The 27,323-nt window shown below is 31.3% G+C and overlaps 5 protein-coding genes across 5 annotated transcripts, besides 6 other annotated features; 1 reads left to right on the top strand and 4 right to left on the bottom strand.

Annotated features, from left to right (window-relative positions):
• Nucleotides 1–1,297: 1,297 nt before the first annotated feature.
• Nucleotides 1,298–10,573, bottom strand: TA09450 (SfiI-subtelomeric fragment related protein family member, putative; the record flags this gene model as incomplete). Its single annotated transcript, XM_947609.1, has 1 exon — nucleotides 1,298–10,573. The coding sequence occupies one exon, from the start codon at nucleotides 10,571–10,573 to the stop codon at nucleotides 1,298–1,300; it is 9,276 nt and encodes a 3,091-aa protein (XP_952702.1).
• Nucleotides 10,499–10,573: a sequence feature (Signal peptide predicted for TA09450 by SignalP 2.0 HMM (Signal peptide probability 0.770, signal anchor probability 0.001) with cleavage site probability 0.657 between residues 25 and 26).
• Nucleotides 10,574–14,047: 3,474 nt separating this feature from the next.
• TA09445 (uncharacterized protein) lies at nucleotides 14,048–16,777 on the bottom strand (the record flags this gene model as incomplete). Its single annotated transcript, XM_947608.1, has 1 exon — nucleotides 14,048–16,777. The coding sequence occupies one exon, from the start codon at nucleotides 16,775–16,777 to the stop codon at nucleotides 14,048–14,050; it is 2,730 nt and encodes a 909-aa protein (XP_952701.1).
• Nucleotides 16,697–16,765: a sequence feature (1 probable transmembrane helix predicted for TA09445 by TMHMM2.0 at aa 5-27).
• Nucleotides 16,703–16,777: a sequence feature (Signal anchor predicted for TA09445 by SignalP 2.0 HMM (Signal peptide probability 0.319, signal anchor probability 0.674) with cleavage site probability 0.117 between residues 25 and 26).
• A 2,275-nt stretch (nucleotides 16,778–19,052) lies between these two features.
• Nucleotides 19,053–19,127: a sequence feature (Signal anchor predicted for TA09440 by SignalP 2.0 HMM (Signal peptide probability 0.319, signal anchor probability 0.674) with cleavage site probability 0.117 between residues 25 and 26).
• Nucleotides 19,053–23,210, top strand: TA09440 (uncharacterized protein; the record flags this gene model as incomplete). The annotated part of the gene is made up of 2 exons (XM_947607.1): nucleotides 19,053–23,027; nucleotides 23,055–23,210. 2 exons carry the CDS (start codon nucleotides 19,053–19,055, stop codon nucleotides 23,208–23,210), a joined length of 4,131 nt encoding a protein of 1,376 aa, XP_952700.1.
• Nucleotides 19,065–19,133: a sequence feature (1 probable transmembrane helix predicted for TA09440 by TMHMM2.0 at aa 5-27).
• Nucleotides 23,211–23,882: 672 nt separating the features above from the next.
• TA09435 (Theileria-specific sub-telomeric protein, SVSP family, putative) lies at nucleotides 23,883–24,830 on the bottom strand (the record flags this gene model as incomplete). Its single annotated transcript, XM_947606.1, has 1 exon — nucleotides 23,883–24,830. One exon carries the CDS (start codon nucleotides 24,828–24,830, stop codon nucleotides 23,883–23,885), a length of 948 nt encoding a protein of 315 aa, XP_952699.1.
• Nucleotides 24,831–25,532: 702 nt separating this feature from the next.
• On the bottom strand, nucleotides 25,533–27,179 carry TA09430 (Theileria-specific sub-telomeric protein, SVSP family, putative; the record flags this gene model as incomplete). Its single annotated transcript, XM_947605.1, has 1 exon — nucleotides 25,533–27,179. One exon carries the CDS (start codon nucleotides 27,177–27,179, stop codon nucleotides 25,533–25,535), a length of 1,647 nt encoding a protein of 548 aa, XP_952698.1.
• Nucleotides 27,117–27,179: a sequence feature (Signal peptide predicted for TA09430 by SignalP 2.0 HMM (Signal peptide probability 0.895, signal anchor probability 0.076) with cleavage site probability 0.454 between residues 21 and 22).
• Nucleotides 27,180–27,323: the final 144 nt, after the last annotated feature.

The raw sequence follows: 27,323 nt of genomic DNA, 5'->3' as shown, positions 1-27,323 counted from the left end.
ATATGGGGTTGGCATCATACACACTTGTCGGGCAATGAACAGTTTATGTGGGGTCACTAATACACAGTCCTAGAATGGTCAAGGTTGGACTCAAGGTTGTACTAAGGGAGACCTAGGGATACCAGCTGACTCAAGGTTGGACAAGGGACTCAAGGTTGGACCAAGGTTGGTCATAGCTGTGACTCAGGACTACTCGGTGTTGGACTCAAGGAGACTCCAGGGTTGGTCAAGGATACTTAAGGTTGGACAAGGGATACTAGCTGTGACTCAAGGTTGGATCAAGGTGTGACTCAAGGTTGGACTCAGGTACACCAATGGTGACTCAAGGATAGCATAGCTGAACTCAGGGTTGGTAAGGTACCTATAGCTGTGACTCAAGGTTGGACTAAGGATAGCCAAGAGACACTAGCTGAGACTCAAGGGATGACTCAGGGGATAACCGATAGGGGACTCAAGGTTGGACCATGGATACCATAGCTGGGACTCAAGGTTGGACTAGGGCTACCTCTAGGTAATGCACCTGTTTGCACAGAAGTATAATATTGCACACACACATGGGTAAGCATATGGGTCAACCAACCAAGGATCCACTAAGGTACCACTGATGGTTCAAAGGTATCGAGTACCAGACTTGAGGCTTGATGGCCAAAAGTACCCATAGCTGATGTCTAATTAGTAACTGATAGCTCTATAACATATAAGTAATAAGATACCTAGACTAATATACTAACTCTATATAGTATATACCTAATTATATAACTGAAGTGACTAGATAACTATTATACTAACTCTTAGTCAAAGTACAGTGAGTAATGGACCCAGAGCACTGAGTTGTAACTGGTTGAGGTGAGTACCTATAACAGTAAGAGTAACTAAAGGACCACTTGTAGTAGCACACTTAACTAATAGAGTACTAAAAGTACTAGTACTAATAAATACAATAGCTATGGAGATATCTACGCTAACTAAGGGACTACCTCCAATAGTGAACATATAGTCATCCAAAGGATTAAGAATTTGAGAGACAACATTAACGATTGTGAAAGTGAATTAAAATGGTTAGTGCAATCGTAGTTATTTACTCAGTCTTAAGTATGTTAGTAATCACAAATTATTTGAGGACTGCATTTAGTAATAGATCCAAATTAAGGATCAGACAGATACAGGTGTGAATTTAATTGGTATTTGTGATAGTGATACTGTATTAAAGGGATATAGGTGGATAGAGGTTAAATCTGTAGATCCACAAACAGATAGTTACTGTAGTTAAGCTGGAGTTAATCAGTAGTTACTGGAGTTAAGATTCACCAGATGTTTCGGGAGTAGCCTTTGCTTGAGTCGGTTTAGTACCCAAGTCCTTAGTTTCATCAGACTGATTCTTAACGAAGAACTTGTTAGTGGCAAGACCAAGCCGAAATGACTTTATATCTGCAAAATCAGTATAATCACTGTCTTTCCAAACATCAAGATCTGAATATGTTATTTTCTTACAGGTGACTCCTTCTTTGAACTTGAATTCATAAGATAGGACAACAATACTTACTGTATAGTCAGACTTGGAGAGCTCAACATCGCCTTCACCAAAGAACTTAAGTTTAGTAATATCGGCTCTATCAGCAGTTAGATCTTGCCAAGTACCACCACACTCTTTGAATAGTCTGAATGTATTATCATCAAGCAGGATTTCCCAGTATTTAGTACTATCTATTTCCTGATGGAATATCGTGAACATGTTATTGGTAAGTAATATGGCTAGATAAATATTATTCCCTTTAAGCTTAGTCCTTACTAAGGTACCATAGATATCATTCTTAGATTCCCAAACAAGATTAGGACCATGAGATACCTTGTTGAATACGTGTCCAGACTTGGGTGTTAATGTAGTATATGAAGCACGGGTGGAGTGCTTAAAGTTATACTGAGTAGTATCCTCACTTTGCTTGATATCAAGAGCAACCTTGACACCAACCTGTTTTGTCTTATCAGAAGAGTTTGTGACAAAGAATCTGTTCTTAAGAAGATCCAGTTGGAGTGACTTTATTTCAGAGAAGTTAGTATCATCAGTATGTTTCCAAACCTCAGCATTATCATATGTAACCTTTCTGCAGTTGACAGAATCATTGAAATTGAATCCATAGGCGTAATCTTCAATGGTAACTGTATAGTCTGAATTGGTGATTACATTATCATTCTCACCAATGAATTTAAGTTTCTTAACATCTAAGCTCTCAGCAGTGAGATCTTTATCAGCCTCTTTGTATAGTATGAACATATTATTAGTCAGTAGTATTGCCATATATTTCTCAATCCCATCAATAAACATTACTTCCGTACCATAGAGATCATCCGTAGACTCCCAAATATCGGTGGTACCATGAGATACCTTACTGAATACATGGTTATCCTTAGGTGTGTATGTATGAATATCATCATTTTTAAAGTAGTCATACTGATATGTAATCTCTTTCTTCTCTATATTCAGAGAGACTTTGGTAGGTTCAGGTTTGGTAACAGTTGAAGGTGTTTCCTTAGGAGGTGAGAAGGACAATGTTTGTTGAGCTGGTAGATCACTCTCTGGAGTAGTAATTTGAGTAGATTCTTTAGGTTCTTCAGATTGAGTAGTTTGTTGAGTGGGTTCTTCAGTAGGTTCTTCAGTTTCAGGCTGGGTGGAGTCTTCAGGAGTAGTGGATTTTTGTTCAGATTCTTCGGATTGAGTACCATACCTACGAGACATCTTCTTCCACTCATTGTCTTCAAATGAGCAGAAAATATATTCGTGATCAAACCTTAGGACAAACTTGCTCTGATCACTATTGTAGGTAATTGACTTTGGATGTTCATTTGATGTTTGACTCCATACAGTATTATCATTATGCTTGATTAAAGCACAATTTAGGTTATTCAGGTCATATTCATAGACGTCATTTTCTCCGTCCCAGTTCACATTGTATTTAGATGGATTAATAAATGCATAATTTCCAGATTTGGACTTTTGGTATAGTTTGACCTCATAGCGAGCATTAGTTCTTTGAGTTCTGAAACCACTGAAAGGTTTCCATTCGTCATTAATAAATGTGGAAAAGTATACATACTTGTCTTCACATTCTACCTTAATAGTACCATTGGTAATATTAAAAACAACTGAAGTGGGAAAGTGTTCCATATGTTTTTCATAATCGTAAGCCCAAGCAGTCTTTTCGTCATATTTAACATGAGTGCACTTAACTCCGTAGTATATATTACAGGTAATGACTGGTCCAGTAACTTCCTCATGGAAGCCAGTGATAGGCTCTAACAACCCATCATCATTAGTTTCATAAAGCTTTAATTTATAGAATTCCTTATTTTTAGTAATCTTGGAAGCTTTATATCCATATACTGAGTGCCACTTATTATCATAGTATGAATAGTATGATTCATAGTGACCCTTGGACTCAACAATTAAAAATCCATTGTTTCTGTTAAAAATGATGGTTGTTGGGTAGTTATTTTCATGTTCATCATTGTCATAATTCCATGCTGAAATGTTATCATACTTGACTTCAGTGCAGTTCACATCAGGATTTAGAGTGTATGTAAGTATATTTCCATTTGGGACCATATCATAATTTGATGAGTCGAGTTCAAAAGGGTTATTGCTGTGGTATGTAGATAAAAGTTTAAGTTTACTCGAATCAAAGGCATAACTTTGAGTAGTCTTTAACTTGTTTCCAAAGGGTAATAATTTCCACAGACCATTTTCGAAGTGATATAGGTAACGGTAGTCATATCCAGATTCAACAAAAAGAAATTTCTTGTTTTTATTCAGAGAAATTTTTGTTGGATATTTATCTCCATGTTCACCGCGGTTGTATTTCCATACATCTTTGTCGTCATACTTTATACATGTACACTTAACATCATCTTGAATCTTGAAAGTGACAACATTATCGGTGTCTTCTCTATCATATTTAGATTGTTCAAGCTCAACAAGGTTTTCATCACTGTCTAATGTCAACAGTTTAAATTTATCTGGATCAAATGATTCTGTCTTGGGATTAAACCTATAACTGAATGGTAAGAGTTTCCATTCTTCGTTTTCAAATTGAAACATGTAACGATAATAATGTCCAGATTCAATCAACATAATATTTGTCTTTTTATTCAGAGTAATTCTTGGATAGTTATCTCCATGTTCATCTTGTTTGTATTCCCAAACATCTTTGTCGTCATACTTTACACAGTGACAATTTTTGGAATATCTAAAAACATAACCAACAAGAGTAGGTGTATCTTCCTTATCATACTCATTTGTTGGGATTGAAACAAGTGTATTATTTTTATCCATAGTGAAAACTTGGAGCTTATTAGTGTCGAATAATTGGGTTTTAGAAGAACTGATCTTTAGTGTATAACCATAAGGTAGTGGTTTCCACTCCTTATTCTGGTATATATATAAGTAACGGTAATGATAACCTGAATCAACAAGGACGATACTTTTCTTTTTGTTAAATACAGCGGTAGTTGGATATTTATCTTCATGTTCTGTATGTTTATATCTCCATACATATTTTTTGTCATACATAATACATGTACACTTTACATCAGTGTTAAATTTAATAGCAAGAACATTTTTGGTATCTTCTATTTCATATTGGGAAGTGTCAAGCTCGACAAGTTTATTTTGGTCATTGGGATCAGTGGTAAACAATTTAAATTTATCAAAGAAAATGCTTGATGTTTTATAACCGAATGGTAACTCTTTCCATTTCTTGTCATAATATGAATATACATATCTATAGAAATGGGATGAATCTACTATGACATAACTTTTCTTTAAATTGATTGAGACTGTGGTTGGGAAATCATCTGAATGTTCATTTTCATCATATTTCCACACCAACTGATTTTCATAGCCGACCTCATTACATTTGACAGATTTAAATTTATATGTTATAAATGATGGATGTTCTAGACTATATCTGGTATAATCAAGCTCAACAAGTTGACTGGAGTCTGGATCTGTAGTCATGAACTTCAGTTTATCAGGATCAAAGACACCTGTGGAATTATGATCATAGTTCAATTTTTCATTGGCACCTAATAATTTAAACTGACTATTTTGGAATTGAAATACGTTACGATAACTCCTAGATGACTCAACAACTAGATAGTTTCTATTCAGATTGTTAAAAAGAAGACAAGTTGGATACTTATCTCCATGTTGAATACTGTTATGTTTCCAAACCTCAGTATCATTATACTTAATACAGGTACACTTTGGATCAGAATTAAACTTGAATTCATATGAGTTGTCAACAATACTAACTGTATAATCAGTCTTGGAGAGTTCAGCGTCATTCTCACCAAGGAACTTAAGTTTAGTAATATCATGTCTCTTAGATGTTATATCCTTCCACTGACCAGATTCTTGATGGAATAATGTGAACATATTATTTGTCAGTAGAACAACTAGGAATTTAACTCCCTTGGAAACCTTAGTCCTGACCAAAGTAGCATTGACATCATCTTTGGATTCCCAGATATCAGTGGTACCTTGAGATACCTTACTAATTACATGGTCAGACTTGGGTTTGTATGTGACGACACCATTCTCGTCAGTGTAGTCAAACTGACCTGTGGACTGAGTCTTCTCAATGTCTACACTCACTGGTGTTCCCTTAGGAGGTGATACGGACGATGCTAATGGAGCAGTCTTGGCTTCAACTGGTTTGGTCTCTTGCGTCTCAAGCTCAGCCTCTTCTTTGGTTACTTGACCTCCCTTTGGTTGAGTTGGTTTGAATTCTAGATTCTTCGATTCATTTTTATAATTAAGGACATAGAAGCTGTTGGATATAAGGCCAAGTCGAAATTTCCTGATTGTTGAAAACTTAGGATCGTCGGTATCTTTCCAAACCTCGGTGTCACCTAACATTATTTTCTTACAGATAACATCATTGAACTTAAATTTATATTCAGTATCTGGTTCTTCGATATCATATTTACTATTGTCAAGCTCAACATAATCTCCACTGGTGTCAGTGGTGAGGAATTTTATTTTTTCAGGATCTATTGGATGTATCAAACGTGACTTGAAAGCGAATACACATCTAAACTGACCGGCAGAATAAGAGAATAGATAACGATAAGTTCCCGAACAATCTACCATGACAGTTTTTTCATCTATGTTGACAGTAACTAAGGTTGGGTAATTATCTTCATGATCATTATAATTATAAGACCATACTGGTAAATCATCATATTTAACAGAGACACACTTGGATCCTGGATTAAGAGCAAAAGATGTGATGGGACCCTTTACAGATTTATTAAACTGGGTGGTATCATCCATAACTGGTGTACTGAACTGATTTAGTGTGAAGATTCTCAATTTATCAGGATAAAGTGGTTGTAAATCCTGAGTTTTATAACCAGAAATACATCTCCATTCATCGTTAATATAGGTATAGTAATATTGATAATGATTTTGAGACTCTAGTAAAATAAAACTGGTGTTGGTGTTCAGAAGCATGTTAGTGGGATAATACCTTCCGTGGATGGATTTATCATATTTCCATACAGTTTTCTCGTTGTATTTAATCTCTGAACATTTAGTATTTTCAGGAAACCTATAATTTATCAAGTGTGTTAGTTCTTCAATCATTAATTTATTATCGTCTAGTTCTTTGGATTTACCATCATCATCTAAAGCTAAAAGCTTAAGTTGTTCTGAAACTACTTTAGATGCTTGTAATGCCTGAACAGTATCTGATGGAAGGGAGGTAATGTCGCGAGTTGATGGATCTGGATCATCAAGAAGTAACAGATCAAAGTCTTTATCAGTTTTATATACATATAAGATAATTTTGTTGTGTTGACCATAGTTTGCGACAACTTTACAATAATAGTTAGGACTAGTACACTCTTTCAGATCATGATCACCTTTTTTGATTTTGGAAAACTTAAACCCACTTTTAGCAGTATATACGTGATTATCATTACTTTTTATATACTCGTAATTCTCAGCGCTGTCCATATTTTTAAGATCAAGTTCTATTAAAGTTACAGGGGTTGAATCATAAGATGATTCACTCTGTTCTGATAGTCCATCAGATGTCTCAGTAGACTCTGTTGTACTTGAATCTTCTTCTTCAAATTCTTCTTTGGATTCTACTTCAATATCAGATGGTGGAATTATGCCAGGTATATTAATTTCATTTGATTCTCCATCAGGAGTTGAAACAGTTATCTTGTTGTTGAGTAGATTCAAAACGACAGATTTTAATGATCCAAATTTAGGATCATCACTATGATTCCAGATAACAGAATCTCTAAATTTGATCAGATGACATTTTGTTTCACCATCAAATTCATAACCGTATAAAAACTTTTCCAATGATACAGAATATTGGTCATCTTTAAATAGTAGATATCCTGTGGTATCACTATCGAAATAGAACATCTTAAGATCAGAAAGATTAAGCCTCGTATTACTGATGTCTTGCCAATTCTGAGAGCTAGGATCCTTGAGTAAAAGTAGAAATTTGCTGTCCACACGAAGCATGGCAAGATATTTTTTGTTACCGGAGTCCATTAATACTAACTTGTTTCCATATTCACTAGGATTTGAAGTTTTCCAAATTGTTGTCTCTGTTCCAGCGGAATCTGGTTCAACTAAACTATTGAATAAAAAGCTGGATTTAGCATTGAAAGTTTTGAATTCTCCATCAACTAAATAATCAAAGACATTGGAGCTCTGACTCTTGGTAATGTCAATAGGTATCTTATTAGAAACCTCAATCCAATTGCCATCTGAATAATTCAGATGTTTAATATCTCCATTCTCCAGGTGTAAAATTGTATTGGTGATTTTCCCTTTCTTACCTTGACCATCTACTAGGATTTTTTTGGCATATATATTGTCAATCACTCTCCAAATGATTTCATCTGAACCCAATCTTGATGATCTTATTAATTTATCAAATAATGTATTACCTAATGAAGTGTAAGTAACAAGATCACCATCTTTGGTACAATGAAATTGGTCAGTACTTTCAGCCTTGTTAAGGTCTATAGTAGCTGCCTTTAATCTGGACAATTCTTTTACTACCTTTGTTTGATCGTTCATATTCATAACATACAAATTATTTTCTATAAGATCCAAATAGGCTGCTCTCAGATCACCAAATTTTACATCGTCTTTATAATTATAGAGTAGATCATTACCAAATTTAACTAGATGAAACTTTTGTCCTTCTATTGCTCTGTATCCAAGTGATAGATGATATAGAGATAAGTTATAAGAACTGGGATCTAATTGTTCATAGACATTTGTGGTTTCATTTTTAGAGAACAATTTTATGTCATTAAAGGAATGCTTAGTATAGGTAATATCTTTAAAGGGTGAATTCTTCTTTCCAGAATAGAAAAATTGATACCTTTTGCTAACAAATAATAAGACAACATATTTTTTACCATTAGGAGCTTCTTTTAATCTAACTTTAATTGCATAATCATTTCCAGATGACTCCCATATAACTTCATCAGCACCTAATGTTTTTGGACTCATTATTTTGTTAAATCCAAAACCCTGCTTACAACTGAAGGTTTTGTAAATTCCATTATCAAAGAATTGGTATTCTGGAGTATTATTAGTATCGTTTATATTAAGTGAGGTAAGTTCAGCTGAAGTAATTTCAGTCTTTGATTTTTGTTCGGATAATTCCTGTATTACAATATCAGCAGTTTCTTCGGTAGGTTTAGGTTTTGGTTTTGGAGGTATAACTTCCTTATCCAAATCAAGTCTTTTGTTATCTTCTTCTAAGTTAGTAAGGAAGAACTTATTTGTTGACAGACCAAGATAAACACCCTTCAATAGGCCGAAATCTTCATCAGATTCATAATTATAAACGAGTTTATCGTTGTGTTTAATTTGATGGCACTCTACATTGAAAGATACACCGTATGAAAATTCATTAAAACCCATAGTATAACCACTAGAATCTAGTTCTTTATATTCACTATCATTTCGATCAAATGTGAAGAACTTGAATCCTGAAAAATTATGTCTCTGATCTGTTATGTTGTTCCAATCTTGATCTTCAGATTCTTTGTGAAATAGAATAAATTCACCGTTATTTAGTAACAAGGCTATGTGGTTATCTGATAATTTTAGTCTGACCATTTTGACATGTTTTTCGGAACCTTCCACAGATTCCCAAACAACCTCTTTTTTACTAAAGGCAGATGGCGCTGATCTTATTACTTTGTTAAATAAACAATGAGATTTAGCCTCATAAGAAGAAAATTCATTTTTCTTTACGTAATCAAACTGATCTGAACCAGTGTTTTGGATTAAATCAAGTTCAACTAAAGTTAATTGTTTTTTAGGCTCTTTTTTGGGAGTTGCCTTTTTGGTTTCCTTTGTAGGAGTAGATTCTTTAGTTTCTTCCGTAGCAGTAGGTTCTTCAGTTTCATCCTCTATAGATACTTCAATTTCTGTTACATCAGATGGAGTTTGTTTAAGAGCTTTTAATGCTTCAACGGTTTCAAAAGCGTTTTGAGGTTGATCAACGACCTCTTTCCAAGGCTCACCCTCTTTTGGTCTGTATAACATCTTTTTTCCTGATATGGTATCCAAAGTCAATACTTGTTTTCCCTTACCAAAATCTTCTAATGATATGGTTTTTTGAACATCAAAATTACATTGGATTTGCCAAATAGCAGTCCAGGTATCTATGTCTTCTCCAGTTGTCCTTATAACTCCACTAATTCCATCACCTTCTTTAGGTGTTAAGGTGGCGACACCTTTCTGATCAGTGTGTAGGGATTCACTGGTAGGCTGAGTGGACTTGAGGTCAAGATCTGACTTTTCTATCTTCTTTAGTTCATTAGACTGATTCTTAACGAAGAAACTGTTTGAAGCAAGACCTAGTGAAAATAACTTTATTTCTGAAAACTTGGGATCGTCAGAATGATTCCAAACATCAGCATCATCTAGCATGACCTTCTTACATTTGACTCCATCGTTGAATATGTAAGTAAATGATAGATCGACAATACTAACCTTGTAGTCAGCCTTGGAGAGTTCACGATCATTCTCACCAAGGAACTTAAGCTTAGTAACATCATGTCTCTTAGATGTTATATCCTTCCACTGACCAGATTCTTGATGGAATAATGTGAACATATTATTTGTCAGTAGAACAACTAGGAATTTAACTCCCTTGGAAACCTTAGTCCTGACCAAAGTAGCATTGACATCATCTTTGGATTCCCAGATATCAGTGGTACCTTGAGATACCTTACTAATTACATGACCAGACTTAGGTGTATATGTAACGACACCATTCTGATCAGCAAAGTCAAACTCATTAGTACTCTGAGTATTCTTGATATCAAGTGTTACTGGTGTTCCCTTAGTACCTGTACCAGTTGAAGGTGTTCCTTTAGGGGTAGTCTCTTGAGTGGGTTTAGTACTTGCAGAAGATGACTCAGTACCATCAGGTGTTGTTGGATTAGATTCTACACAATTCCATTGATGGAAGAATGTAATATAAAACAATAAATTTATGGTTATAATACATTTTTTCATTCAGTTTAATAATTCAACAAAATTCTCATTCTTCTGTTAAGAGAATATTACCAATGGGGAATGATATATATTCAAATATCAATATTAATAAAAATTTAATAACAAATTAGTCAATTAAAATGATTAGAATAATAATTATACCTTTCCAGTCTTTTTTAATTCATAACTATATTAATAACTCACCAAAAATGGATACTCAATCTAGTGCAAATTATTTATTCAATTAATAATTTATTTATTCAATACTTCAATTTTTACTTGTATGATTACAATATTGAATATATTATTCAATGTAATATTATATTATATTGATATAATATCACAGAAATACTCAATCGACCTCTATAGCCTATTACTAGCTCCATGTCACTACCACTAACACACACAGTATCTTTTTCAGTAGCAATTACAATCTAATACTAGTAACAGTCCTATAGTATCCTTAACATTTAGAGTACCTAATATATCTCTTAAATCTACAGTAAATATAACACTAACTAATGACAAAACATAACCATAATAATGGATACCAATGAATAATGCCAACATACATAATAAACGCTAAACCCAATATATACACCTAATATTTACTAACTCTAAGTAATCATATTACTTAATACTAAATTCAAAATATATACTATTAATATATATTTATAAACATTTTACTAAATACTAGTGAACATATACATAACCATACATTAGTATACAATAGTATATATGGATTTATTGTAGTGCCTATCAGTGAACAAAAGAGGAATTAAAATAGTTTTAATAGGAAAATAAATTTATGGTTTTATACATGTTCAAAAATCGTATATAATTTATGAATTGTGGTAAAATTGAAGTGGTCTAAATATATCAGATTGGACGTTACACCCTTAGGTCAAAGACTAGAATTTTATAAATATAAATAATTCAACAATGTTAAGTATAAGACAAGATCAAACTATTATGAGAGTTTTAATAAATTTAGACAATCTAGATACTATTCATAAAACAACTATTATCAACTACTAATATTAGTAGAGTTAAAATACATATGTATAATATATTAAAATAAAATCACACAAAGCCAAATAAGGCTTTAAATTTATAGATAATTTATTAAATAGTACACTACATTTGAGGTTAGATCCAAATAATAGATCCTGAGATTGAAATCTTATTTATAAAATAGTGAATTTCAGATTTATAGTAATTTTAAGCTTCAATTATTAAATTTTGAGTTTTAAATATAGTACAAATTTGTGAGTTTCAGTTATGTTGGTGAATAAAGGTTAGATGCAAGTTGTGAATTATCTGATGCAGAGCCTGAGTAAGAGCCAAAAACAGAACAGAAATAATGGAACCGAGAATTAAAATAAAAGCCCTGTTGTTGAGTTTGTGATTATGAGAGTTCGTAGATTACTTTAAGACTTGGATTCACTATATTCCTTTGACTGTTCATAAGTCTTGGTAGATGTATGATACCGTAAGTGAAGTTGTGGTTCATCAGACGTATAGGCCTCAGGAGTATAAACAGGGTCAGTTTCAGCTCCAGACTTGAAAATGAGCTTCTAATTATCAAAGTGCATAAATACTAATAATGAGTCACCAGTCTCAATCATGAGAGATTTTATGGACAGGTTTATATAGACAGATTTGGCAAAAAGTCTGTTATCTTGAACACTCCAAAAAATGTTTTCCTTATACTTCAATTGGGAACAATTGGAATCGTCCTTGAAAGTAAAAACATAGGTAAACCAATCAAGATATTTGATCATTTCAAATTTGGAAGCTTCCAATTGATTCAGAGAGCCATCAGAACCCTTGGTGAGGAACTTGAGGTCGTTTTCAAAGAATGATTAAAGAGAACTTCTGCAAAGAAAGTCACACGTGTTTGATGAACACTGATAAACTAGGTAAAAGTCAGACATAGTGACGAAAATCATATTGATATATATATTTAAATGAACAGATTGAGGAAGCTGACCATGGAGATTTAAGTAAGCTGAGCATGTTATTAATTATGTATGAGCCAACAAATAGCAAACTACAAATATTAAACAGAAAATTAAATGTTTTTGAAATAATATATAAGAATATACATTTCAAGATGTATATAGTAATAAACAATGAAGTGAAATGGGAAAGGCACGTGAATAATAAAAATTAAAGCAGTCATCTTAATAAAAGGCTTTAAATAATGTAATATATCCATCATAATATGTTATATCTGTTTTAATATTTAACTAGACAATTTCATATACAGAAAGGAATTAAAAGTTTATGGAATAAATAAAACAAATATATATGTAGAAAGATTATATGTAAATCAAGTAAATTCAAAATAAGATATTTATGTCAAATAAATGCTATGAAATATAAGCGATTATGACTAAAAAAGAAGACAAAAAACGATAAAGTAGGAAATATGTTAATAACAAAAACTATGAGATAAAAATTAAAAGTATCTAATAAAACTAAATAATTTTTGATTAATATAAATGCGTAGGATTTTAAAATAAATCTGAATATGTAATAACTGTACTGTTTTAATGTGAGGCAAAATAGATTGGAAAGTATAATAAATACCATATAAAAGGATAAAAATGATAGAATAATTTCTAAATGAATAGTTTTTAAATATATTTCAGCACGGGATTATAATTCATTATTTTATACAAATATTCTAATGTTCAACATGAGATATTCCTAAAATCTTCCAAGTCTTCTTAAATGGTCGTATTAATCTTTTATTCAGGTGGGATATTTATTTACAGGTCAGATCATAATTTTGTTATCTAAAAAATCTCAATTATATCTATCAACGAATAATTGTTATCGCCTCAATAATCTCAACGAAATATAACTCAAACTAAACATATTATTGATTATTTTTAAATACATTATTTGATTTATTAGAATCGGCAATACAGAATACATTGGTTATCTAACTATAGGAATTTTGAACCATTGTATTAGTTTCTAATAAGATTTAATTTATTACAAATTTATTTAGTGATTACTTATGTGAGTCCTTTATATCATTGGAACACAATTATCTTCTTTAATAGTACTCTCTGTGGACAAAGGTACCTATAAATTCCAACTAAGAACGTTGGCACTCAGAAGATCAAAGTCTTAAACATGACAATCAGTGAATTGGTAAGTAGACAGGCTCACTGGATTTACAATATAGATATAAAAATACTAATTAAGTATAAAAACCAATCATAAATATAACTACACTGAGGTAATAATATGAATACAAATTATAGTAAATTAAAATTGTCAACTTGATATTTGGTTCATAAACGAATATTCGTACTTAACTGAAAGAATCAATGTACATATTGTACAAATCTCTATTATAAAATTTAAAATTCTTTACATTAATTGACTGAAATCTGAAAAATATTGAAGTCGGATTAGATTTAAGGTTCATGGTAATAGTTTAACCAGTCCACTGGAATCATTAACACAAGCTAAGTATCAGGTTGTTTGACTACCAGAGGAAAGTTTCGTATTTACATTTTCTTCCTTTGCCTTTTTATAAACATTATCTTGGAAAATGAAATGACAACCAGTTCCTTTGTCATCAATAAGTGAGACAATGGATGGAAACTTATTATTATCAATATAGACGTTTGCTTTTACATAATGACTTTCATCTATTTTAAGATGAAAGTAATTTTTCGCATTGAGAAATATTACATTGTTGTATTTTTTATGTGGCTCATTGGGGGTTTCAAATGTGTGAACATAATGTGTATACCCTTGATGAGATGTATCTCCATTAGAGACAGTTACACTAAACCCATCCTGTTGTTTGTCATAGTAACTAGAAGTTTGATCTAACTTCAAATAAAGTGAATCAAAATTCTGATGTGCTAGTCTTCTCAAAACATCCAATGGATTAGAGGTGTTAATTGACTCTCTAAGGTATCTTTTTCTTTTATAAACATAAGCAACATCCACGGCACCTCTAAGAACAACGATTAAGGGAATGAGCTTATCTTTGGTAAGAAAGTAAGAATCTACACTTGTTAATTCTGGATCATCAAAAGTAATATCAGCACCATCCAATGCAATTAATCTAAATTTAGATTGAATACCGTCTAGCCTAAGACTGTGAGTAAACTTAAAGAATTCACTCAGTTGGACCTCATCGACGGATACCATAATATCGGCATCTGGTAATGAAGATGTAGTTGATTCTCCTGTGTAATGATAATTGGTCATTTTTGAAACATCAATTTTAAGATATTTGTAATTATGATATACCAAATATTTCAAGGTGTTTTTTAAATCAACAATAAGGTTATCCATAGAAACATAACCATTATTCTCGAGCTTATAAAATTTCTGTCTTACTGATCCATTCAAAATGACCAAAAGTGGTTTAGTCAAATGTTTATTGTGATAATATGCTTCCAATGACGAAACTTTGGTTTGGTCTACACTCAGGTTAGGTTCGTTGATAAACTTTAAAATGCTAAATGGTTTATTAACACCATCTACAGTAAGGGTATGAACACATCTCCTGAAAGGCTTAAGAGGATAATCCTCCTGACGTTTCACTGTTAATTGATTTCGGGTTTGATAACTTGAAATACCACCTTCAAAATCGTATGGATCATGTCTTGCTAGATTGATAGCCAGAACATTATTCACTTCAAAGTTAGCAAGTGTTAAGTAATAAGTGAACATAGAAGTGTTTGTTTGTAGATTGTAATGAGGATAACCAAAGTAGTTTAAGAAACCAAGATGTACAAACATCCTTATATAAATTGGTTTTGTTGGTTCCGGCTCCCAGAAATAAACGTATAATTTACGTATTAAGAAATGACGCATAAACCCAGTAAGACCGAGTTCTCCATATTTGAACCTGTGAACCTTGACACTGGTGAAGTCAACGGAACTATCAGTATCATTATAAATAGTGTGAATATATGCTTTGAATCCAGGGTATAGATTTGTATCGGATGAACTAGGGTCAGATTCTGGTAGAGATGAACTAGGTTCAGTCACATATACCTTATACTTACCAAATTTGTAATTCCCTGATTTTTTGGAAAAATCAATCATTGTAATATCATCCCTTAGCAAAAGGTAGTGTTCATCAAGAATATTTGTATTCAACTCTTGAACATTAATGGATTCCCATTTGTTGTTTCCTCTATGGACATAGGTCTTAAATCCAGTCTGATCTTTTAATCTAATACACAATGGTTCGTCGTATTCACCAACATAAAGCTCAAGTTCAGAAACGTTTTCACAATCGAGTTCGAAATTAGAGAGGAAATGCCTAATATGAGGTTTAAACTTCCTGTCGTTAGTGACTGAACAGCTGTACTTCTTAAAAACATCATCAACCTTATGTTTCTTAATATTCAATTCATCATCTCCTTGTATAATCTTATAAGGAGTTTCCTCAGTAGCAAGAGTAATAGCTGAAAGATCAAAAACTAAATCTTCTTTAGTGAGATTCATTTCAGGGAGAATATTGACGAAAGTTTCTTGTTCAGGTTCTTTAATCATGTAGGTAGCATCCAAATCCGAATCAAGTTCAATAGTAGGTTCAACTTCAGGTTCTTTAATCATGTAGGTAGCATCCAAATCCGAATCAAGTTCAGTATCAGTAGTAGAATCAACTTCTGGTTCAGGTTCAGAAATTTTTGTAGGTATTTCTAGATCATTTGGATTGATTGAATCATCTCCATTTGCAAATGGGAATGGACCTATTGATAGAAGTTGTCCCTTGGGAGAATAGTGATGAAAGTCTTCATCATGCCAAATTGTTACGAAGTCACCTGAATCTTGATTATTGAAAACCGTGAAACCAGAAATAGGTTCAACTTTTAAAAAGTTGACCTCATTGGATTCAACAACAAATTTCTGTATCATGAGAGGTTGTTGATATGTGTGAGTCCATCCAGTGAGTTTGGCTGTAGGAAATTCATGCTCAATGCTATTAACATTAGCATTATATGTGCCCACGGAATAGTTCTCTGTTTTAAGAATGTTTACGTCAATAACATCGAGATTGCCTTTAAGTTTCAAGTCAGAATCATTTTCTAAGTGGAAGGACCAAATAATTTCAGTGCTAGGAGTATCAACTTTAGCCTTTTTATTCCTATAAATCAATCCAACAGACAAACAGATGATTGAGATAGCTACAAATCCAACGACTAATGATGCGATAATAGAAACTTTTCCCATAAAGGTTGATAACCTAACTCAGTTGAAAATCATTTAATCAGTTTAATATACAATCAAGCTGTGATTAAGTATAAAATTATCTATAAGCTTATTGTCAACAATATGCTTGAATGCAAGTTGATTTGTCGTTAAAATAACCGTTTTTGAATATGCGATGGGGAGATTCCTTTCTCAAAATGCTACAAGCATTTCCTCTCTATCTACTTTATTGAATAAATTCTTTTATAATCATCTTATATTTAATACCAATTTACTATGTTATTTTCGTGCTAACATTTCTCCATACTCCTATTATACTAATCTATGGCTCTCTTACCTATTACACCTTAATTATGTTACATCACCAAATTACACATTTTTTCTACACAAATTGATTCATTTACTTTTTTGTTTTATATTTTAACAAAAATTCACTTCACATTCATTTTAATGCTTGTACATTCACTTCAATTCACATCAAAAACATCCAACTTATTTCTTTCATTTATTAACATTTGAATCGCATATTCATAATCTAACACATCCAATCACTAGATCATTTGATAAACCAGATATTTTTTTCTAATAAATTTGTATGTATAATCAACCTTGTATATTATAGTATATTAAAATCCCAATTCATAATTAATTAAACATACGCTCACAAACCAGATTATTCTTATATAGATACTTATGCTTTAATCTGGTTCTGTGCCACGCTAAGTTATTTCCACATTTGCAACTAGTATCTGTCAACCCTGTGTTACCGTTATTATACCAACTGATCATCTAAATTAATATACCATAAAAGTCATATCTAACTATACTCAATTTTGAACCATTGTATTAGTTTCTAATATTAGATTTAATGTATATTAACCAATTTTTAATTTAGTGATTAGTTATTTAAGGGATTAGTTTGTGATTAGTATTATTGCCTATAATAACTTGTTTCACATAACTAACTCATTATCTTTTATACTCTTATCAACATCACTAATTATATCCTTATCGTCTCAGTATAATTATCCATTTCCTCATTATTTCTTTTCTCACTCTATACTATTAACAAAAGCACCTTCCAATGAATATATAGTCGAAAGTCGACAAAGGAGAAATAGGAATAGATGGTGGAATTAAAAACAACAATTCGTAGATATAAATCAAGGGAGGGATTCAAATTAGTCGAGTATGTGACTCACCAACAAGCTAATTGGGCCAGACTGGGGATAATAGTAGGGTTGACATTGCTGATATTAATTGGTATACAGTATAAGAAGGTCAGAAGAAGAATATGGGTGCGAAGTTAAAGAAACAGTGATGTTGATAAGAGTATAAAAGATAATGAGTTAGTTATGTGAAACAAGTTATTATAGGCAATAATACTAATCACAAACTAATCCCTTAAATAACTAATCACTAAATTAAAAATTGGTTAATATACATTAAATCTAATATTAGAAACTAATACAATGGTTCAAAATTGAGTATAGTTAGATATGACTTTTATGGTATATTAATTTAGATGATCAGTTGGTATAATAATAACGGTAACACAGGGTTGACAGATACTAGTTGCAAATGTGGAAATAACTTAGCGTGGCACAGAACCAGATTAAAGCATAAGTATCTATATAAGAATAATCTGGTTTGTGAGCGTATGTTTAATTAATTATGAATTGGGATTTTAATATACTATAATATACAAGGTTGATTATACATACAAATTTATTAGAAAAAAATATCTGGTTTATCAAATGATCTAGTGATTGGATGTGTTAGATTATGAATATGCGATTCAAATGTTAATAAATGAAAGAAATAAGTTGGATGTTTTTGATGTGAATTGAAGTGAATGTACAAGCATTAAAATGAATGTGAAGTGAATTTTTGTTAAAATATAAAACAAAAAAGTAAATGAATCAATTTGTGTAGAAAAAATGTGTAATTTGGTGATGTAACATAATTAAGGTGTAATAGGTAAGAGAGCCATAGATTAGTATAATAGGAGTATGGAGAAATGTTAGCACGAAAATAACATAGTAAATTGGTATTAAATATAAGATGATTATAAAAGAATTTATTCAATAAAGTAGATAGAGCAGAAATGCTTGTAGCATTTTGAGAAAGGAATCTCCCCATCGCATATTCAAAAACGGTTATTTTAACGACAAATCAACTTGCATTCAAGCATATTGTTGACAATAAGCTTATAGATAATTTTATACTTAATCACAGCTTGATTGTATATTAAACTGATTAAATGATTTTCAACTGAGTTAGGTTATCAACCTTTATGGGAAAAGTTTCTATTATCGCATCATTAGTCGTTGGATTTGTAGCTATCTCAATCATCTGTTTGTCTGTTGGATTGATTTATAGGAATAAAAAGGCTAAAGTTGATACTCCTAGCACTGAAATTATTTGGTCCTTCCACTTAGAAAATGATTCTGACTTGAAACTTAAAGGCAATCTCGATGTTATTGACGTAAACATTCTTAAAACAGAGAACTATTCCGTGGGCACATATAATGCTAATGTTAATAGCATTGAGCATGAATTTCCTACAGCCAAACTCACTGGATGGACTCACACATATCAACAACCTCTCATGATACAGAAATTTGTTGTTGAATCCAATGAGGTCAACTTTTTAAAAGTTGAACCTATTTCTGGTTTCACGGTTTTCAATAATCAAGATTCAGGTGACTTCGTAACAATTTGGCATGATGAAGACTTTCATCACTATTCTCCCAAGGGACAACTTCTATCAATAGGTCCATTCCCATTTGCAAATGGAGATGATTCAATCAATCCAAATGATCTAGAAATACCTACAAAAATTTCTAAACCTGAATCAGAAGTTGATTCTACTGATACTGAACTTGATTCGGATTTGGATGCTACCTACATGATTAAAGAACCTGAAGTTGAACCTACTATTGAACTTGATTCGGATTTGGATGCTACCTACATGATTAAAGAACCTGAACCTAAACCACTTCTCAATAATATGTATCCAGATGTATTAACAACTGGTTGGACTCTTGATGAATTGGATAAATCTAAAAAACCTGATGATGTTAGTTTTGATACTGCTGCTGGATTTCCTTCTGGTTGGCATGATAATAGTGATATAGTTGAACATAAACCTGAACCTAAACCACAAACTAAACCTGAACCTAAACCACTTCTCAATAATCTGTATCCAGATGTATTAACAACTGGTTGGACTCTTGATGAATTAGATAAATCTAAAAAACCTGAACCTAAACCACTTCTCAATAATATGTATCCAGATGTATTAACAACTGGATGGACTCTTGATGAATTAGATAAATCTAAAAAACCTGAACCTAAACCTGATGATGTTAGTTTTGATACTGCTGCTGGATTTCCTTCTGGTTGGCATGATAATAGTGATATAGTTGAACATAAACCTGAACCTAAACCACAAACTAAACCTGAACCTAAACCACTTCTCAATAATCTGTATCCAGATGTATTAACAACTGGTTGGACTCTTGATGAATTAGATAAATCTAAAAAACCTGAACCTAAACCACTTCTCAATAATATGTATCCAGATGTATTAACAACTGGTTGGACTCTTGATGAATTAGATAAATCTAAAAAACCTGAACCTAAACCTGAAGATGTTAGTTTTGATACTGCTGCTGGATTTCCTTCTGGATGGCATGATAATAGTGATATAGTTGAACATAAACCTGAACCTAAACCACTTCTCAATAATATGTATCCAGATGTATTAACAACTGGTTGGACTCTTGATGAATTAGATAAATCTAAAAAACCTGAACCTAAACCTGATGATGTTAGTTTTGATACTGCTAATGGATTTCCTTCTGGATGGCATGATAATAGTGATATAGTTGAACATAAACCTGAACCTAAACCTGAAGATGTTAGTTTTGATACTGCTAGTGGATTTCCTTCTGGATGGCATGATAATAGTGATATAGTTGAACATAAACCTGAACCTAAACCACTTCTCAATAATCTGTATCCAGATGTATTAACAACTGGATGGACTCTTGATGAATTAGATAAATCTAAAAAACCTGAACCTAAACCACTTCTCAATAATATGTATCCAGATGTATTAACAACTGGATGGACTCTTGATGAATTAGATAAATCTAAAAAACCTGAACCTAAACCACTTCTCAATAATATGTATCCAGATGTATTAACAACTGGATGGGATGCTAACTACATGATTAAAGAACCTGAACAAGAAACTTTCGTCAATATTCTCCCTGAAATGAATCTCACTAAAGAAGATTTAGTTTTTGATCTTTCAGCTATTACTCTTGCTACTGAGGAAACTCCTTATAAGATTATACAAGGAAATGATGAATTGAATATTAAGAAGCACAAGGTTGATGATGTTTTTAAGAAGTACAGCTGTTCAGTCACTAACGACAGGACATTTAAACCTCATATTAGGCATTTCCTCTCTAATTTCGAACTCGATTGTGAAAACGTTTCTGAACTTGAGCTTTATGTTGGTGAATACGACGAACCATTGTGTATTAGATTAAAAGATCAGACTGGATTTAAGACCTATGTCCATAAAGGAAACAACAAATGGGAATCCATTAATGTTCAAGAGTTGAATACAAATATTCTTGATGAACACTACCTTTTGCTAAGGGATGATATTACAATGATTGATTTTTCCAAAAAATCAGGGAATTACAAATTTGGTAAGTATAAGGTATATGTGACTGAACCTAGTTCATCTCTACCAGAATCTGACCCTAGTTCATCCGATACAAATCTATACCCTGGATTCAAAGCATATATTCACACTATTTATAATGATACTGGTAGCACCGTTGACTTCGCCAGTGTCAGGGTCCACAGGTTCAAATATGGAAGGGACTCTCTTACTGGGTTTATGCGTCATTTCTTAATACGTAAATTATTTGTTTATTTCTGGGAGCCGGAATCAGCAAAACCAATTTATATAAGGATGTTTGCACATCTTGGTTTCTTAAACTACTTTGGTTATCCTCATTACAATCTACAAACAGACACTTCTATGTTCACTTATTACTTAACACTTGCTAACTTTGAAGTGAATAATGTTCTGGCTATCAATCTAGCAAGACATGATCCATACGATTTTGAAGGTGGTATTTCAAGTTATCAAACCCGAAATCAATTAACAGTGAAACGTCAGGAGGATTATCCTCTTAAGCCTTTCAGGAGATGTGTTCATACCCTTACTGTAGATGGTGTTAATAAACCATTTAGCATTTTAAAGTTTATCAACGAACCTAACCTGAGTGTAGACCAAACCAAAGTTTCGTCATTGGAAGCATATTATCACAATAAACATTTGACTAAACCACTTTTGGTCATTTTGAATGGATCAGTAAGACAGAAATTTTATAAGCTCGAGAATAATGGTTATGTTTCTATGGATAACCTTATTGTTGATTTAAAAAACACCTTGAAATATTTGGTATATCATAATTACAAATATCTTAAAATTGATGTTTCAAAAATGACCAATTATCATTACACAGGAGAATCAACTACATCTTCATTACCAGATGCCGATATTATGGTATCCGTCGATGAGGTCCAACTGAGTGAATTCTTTAAGTTTACTCACAGTCTTAGGCTAGACGGTATTCAATCTAAATTTAGATTAATTGCATTGGATGGTGCTGATATTACTTTTGATGATCCAGAATTAACAAGTGTAGATTCTTACTTTCTTACCAAAGATAAGCTCATTCCCTTAATCGTTGTTCTTAGAGGTGCCGTGGATGTTGCTTATGTTTATAAAAGAAAAAGATACCTTAGAGAGTCAATTAACACCTCTAATCCATTGGATGTTTTGAGAAGACTAGCACATCAGAATTTTGATTCACTTTATTTGAAGTTAGATCAAACTTCTAGTTACTATGACAAACAACAGGATGGGTTTAGTGTAACTGTCTCTAATGGAGATACATCTCATCAAGGGTATACACATTATGTTCACACATTTGAAACCCCCAATGAGCCACATAAAAAATACAACAATGTAATATTTCTCAATGCGAAAAATTACTTTCATCTTAAAATAGATGAAAGTCATTATGTAAAAGCAAACGTCTATATTGATAATAATAAGTTTCCATCCATTGTCTCACTTATTGATGACAAAGGAACTGGTTGTCATTTCATTTTCCAAAATAATGTTTATAAAAAGGCAAAGGAAGAAAATGTAAATACAAAACTTTCCTCTGGTGTCAAACAACCTGATACTTAGCTTGAGTTAACCATTCCAGTGGACTGTTTAAATTTGATTACCATGAACCTTAAATCTAATCCGACTTCAATATTTTTCAGATTTCATCAGTCAATTAATGTAAAGAATTTTAAATTTTATAATAAAGATTTGTACAATATGTACATTGATTCTTTCAGTTAAGTACGAATATTCGTTTATGAACCAAATATCAAGTTGACAATTTTAATTTACTATAATTTGTATTCATATTATTACCTCAGTGTAGTTATATTTATGATTGGTTTTTATACTTAATTAGTATTTTTATATCTATATTGTAAATCCAGTGAGCCTGTCTACTTACCAATTCACTGATTGTCATGTTTAAGACTTTGATCTTCTGAGTGCCAACGTTCTTAGTTGGAATTTATAGGTACCTTTGTCCACAGAGAGTACTATTAAAGAAGATAATTGTGTTCCAATGATATAAAGGACTCACATAAGTAATCACTAAATAAATTTGTAATAAATTAAATCTTATTAGAAACTAATACAATGGTTCAAAATTCCTATAGTTAGATAACCAATGTATTCTGTATTGCCGATTCTAATAAATCAAATAATGTATTTAAAAATAATCAATAATATTTTTAGTATGATTATCATCTTAGAATAAGTCATTTCTTAATACCAAAATATTATGAATCTGTTTCAACTCTAAACAAACCATTGAATTAAACTATCAACATATATTAACTATGTAAACTATTCTGTGATACGATATTAAAATGTTATGAAAGTCTTTATATTCTTAGATTCTTGAAAATACTTAAATATGTGATTAAGTGTAATTTCTTAACTTAATTATCTTTATTATTTCCCAGGCTTATCGAACATATATTTATATTCATTATGTTTTTTAGCAATTACGCTAATATGACTTTCGAATTTAGCCAAAAAATCTCCTTTAAGATTAATATAAACTGATAACAATCTATTTTCATTAGGTTTTTTCTCCCAAACTAGTTTATTGTTAGCTATGATTTTAACACAAGGTATTTCTGAAAAGAAAATATATTTAAAACAACATTTGTCAGTTAAATAAAGATAATATTGTCCTTCTGATAGTTGAAATTGATTTCCTTCAGAATCTATTGAATACAGTTTAACATAGTTTGGAATTTTTCTTGCTAATATTTTCCACTGACCTTGACGTTTATTAATATAAAGAAATCCATCATCTTCAAGACGAAGAATAAAAACCTTTCTTTTTTTGTTATAAGTTAATGATAAAGGATAAGCTCTGTCAGGCCTATGATCATAAACAGTTTCAGATTTATATAATATTTGTTCAACTTTAGTAATAAAATTATATTTCATTGAATTATTATCGTCCCATATACGATTGTAGTCTAGTTCAGTCATTGGAAAGAAATTACCTAGATGATCCTTCTTCATAAAAATAATTTCTTTACTTTTTTTTACGTCTTCAACTTCATGTTTTTCTCTATGATGGATTGATAATGATTGTTTTATTTTCTCATCCTCAGTTACATGAGTTGTAATTCTTTGTGAACTATATGAGTCATAAACAATATGCCCAAGTCCATGTTCCATAATATTATCAGAAACTACTGTATCACCAGATTTTTGATCTTCTTCAATTAATGTTTCCAATTCTCTTACAACTAGATCATAGTTATCATCATCACTATCATCATCTTCACCTCCAGACGGCTGATAAACATCTTGATCTGCACAGTTTACAAATTTAACTATTATTATTATTATTATATATGTGTATGATATATATTTAATCATTATACATTTGATTCAACTTAATTATATGGGGGATCTTGAAATTAAGAATTTATAAAATTATGTTGATATATTAATCAAATAATTATCTTATTTATTACATAAATCAATATTAAAACATAATACTACAACAATAAATAAAATAATAATTTTTTAAAAAATATACAAATTAATCTGTAGTGTTTAATGTGTATATTATTTTAATAGAAATAGACTAAATTGAATCCTAGTAGAATTTAATCAGGTCATAGAGATTCATACCTTCAGATATAAATTCTTCAGAATATTTCATTACCATAAATCCACATATACGTGAGATGCCAAAACTGTACCATTCAGTATAATTGATGAATTTGTTGGATAAAGATATTTATATCCACACCTCAAATATCCAATAATTATCAGTATAATAATCGTTAATATTATATAAAAATCCATTTAAGAATGAGATATTCTCATTAACTAATGGACATATTAGAATAATTAATGTCTTTATGTTTTAAAATTATGATAAATTATCTTAGAATGAGTCTATAAATTAAAATATATCACTTCAATCATGTGTAAAACTATTATTTTATAAAATTTGATAAATATCTTTAAATATTCAAAAATTTTATTAAAGTTATTTTTACATTGGTTAATAATATATAAATTTAACTTTATAAGATAAAATTTACGAGTCTGTATACATTTTTTATTTTATTAACGAATGAATTTTCTATATTTCCCATCCCTTTTTATATACCGTACTCTGTAGCCATTAAAACAAATTTGAATGCTTAAATTACTTCTAATACTCAATGCTAATGGATATCCTTCATCATCAGTTTTTTCCCATACTAATTTTCCTTTATACATAATTTTGGTACATTTTGTATGTTTATAAAAATCAACTGTAATTGATGGGCGATCACTAATTTTAGCATTATAATATTCTTCAGTAAGCTTAATTTCATTTCCCTCAGAATCTATAGTATATACACTGAGACATTTTGCAAAATTTTCATATTTTACTTTCCAACTAGATTTACGATTTTCAACTAAATAGTATCCATTAGGAGATATAAGAATGAACACATCCCTTGATTTATAATGTGTTATTGATGTACAATATTTATTTTCAGGTTTATGTTCGAAAATAATTATATCATCACAAAGTAATTGTTCAAGATTTGCTTTAAGTCTATACCTTGTAATTGATGAATTGATATATTTTATTACGAAGTCTCTTAAATGCATCTTTACTAATTTACCTTCCTCATTCAGTTTCATAAATGTTATTGTTTTACATTTCTTCATTATTTCAGTAGATTCTCCTGGTTCCTTAGGAGGTTCTTCTTCCTCTGGTTCTCCTTCATCTCCATCTCCTTCTTCATCTGATCCAATTTCTACTGGAATAGTTTCTGGTTCTAATTCTTCAGTAGTATGTATGGGTTCAGTATGAGTAGGCTGTGTTGCTTCTTCGGTTCTTTCTTTAGAAGGTTCAGATTGAGTTTGTTGTTCTTTAGTTGTTTGTTGTTCAGATTTTTCAGTAGCTGGTTCAGTAGGTTGTTTAGGTGTTGATACTTTTGATGATTCAGTTTGATTAGGTTCTGGTTGTGGTACAGGATAGTATGCTTGAGTTGTTTGTTTTTTTGTTTGTTTTGAGTCTTTAGACTTAGTTCTATTGCTTTTTCGTCTTGGTATGTCTATAGGTCTAGTAATTAATTGAGGTGCTACTGGATATGCTGGTTCATATGGTTGTGTTATAGGTATATATGGTTGATAAATTGGTTGATGTTGTGGAATAGGTTGTGGCTGAGGAATAAATTGATATCCCTGGTATTCCTGATATTGAATTTCAGGATATTGTTGATAAGGTATTTGCTGAAACTCAGGTTGATATTGTAAGTATATTGGTTGATAACCATGTTGACTAGGCTGATACTGTTCATAAGGTGTTGGTTGTATAGGCAGTTGATACACTGGATAATATCCTGGATCTGGTTGTTGTCCTACTATATAATATACTGGAGGTTGTTGAGTAGGTTGGATAGGAGTAGGCTGATGAACTTGAGGTTCTTCAGTAGTTTCATGTTCAGGTTCCTCATGAGTTTCAATTATTTCTTCAGTAGTAGTTTCTTCTTGAGTTTCATGAGTTTCAATCTGAGTAGTTTCACTAGTTTCTGTTACCTGAAAATTATCTTCTTCATCAGAATCATTATAATCTACTAATGATAATCCTCCAATTTTGGGAAGATTATCTTCATTAGAGTTAGAACCCTGTGTGTCAGTAGGTTTATCAGAACATCCAGAATATCCAATTAATAGTAATATTAATATGTATGTGTATGCAAAACATATATACATTATTTATTAAATTATTACACATTAATTTATTAATGGGGGATCTGAAAATATTATAATTGAACAATATATTAATTTTATTAATATAAATTTAAGTCATAAATTTTGACATAACAATAAATATAATATATCAATAGATTTTATAAT

The sequence above is a fragment of the Theileria annulata genome, chromosome 2 (genome assembly GCF_000003225.4).
Source record: "Theileria annulata chromosome 2, complete sequence, *** SEQUENCING IN PROGRESS ***".
In the NCBI taxonomy this organism is placed as follows: domain Eukaryota; phylum Apicomplexa; class Aconoidasida; order Piroplasmida; family Theileriidae; genus Theileria; species Theileria annulata.
The sequence above is the reverse complement of the archived record's forward strand: the minus strand, read 5'-3'. Positions and strand labels throughout refer to the sequence as shown.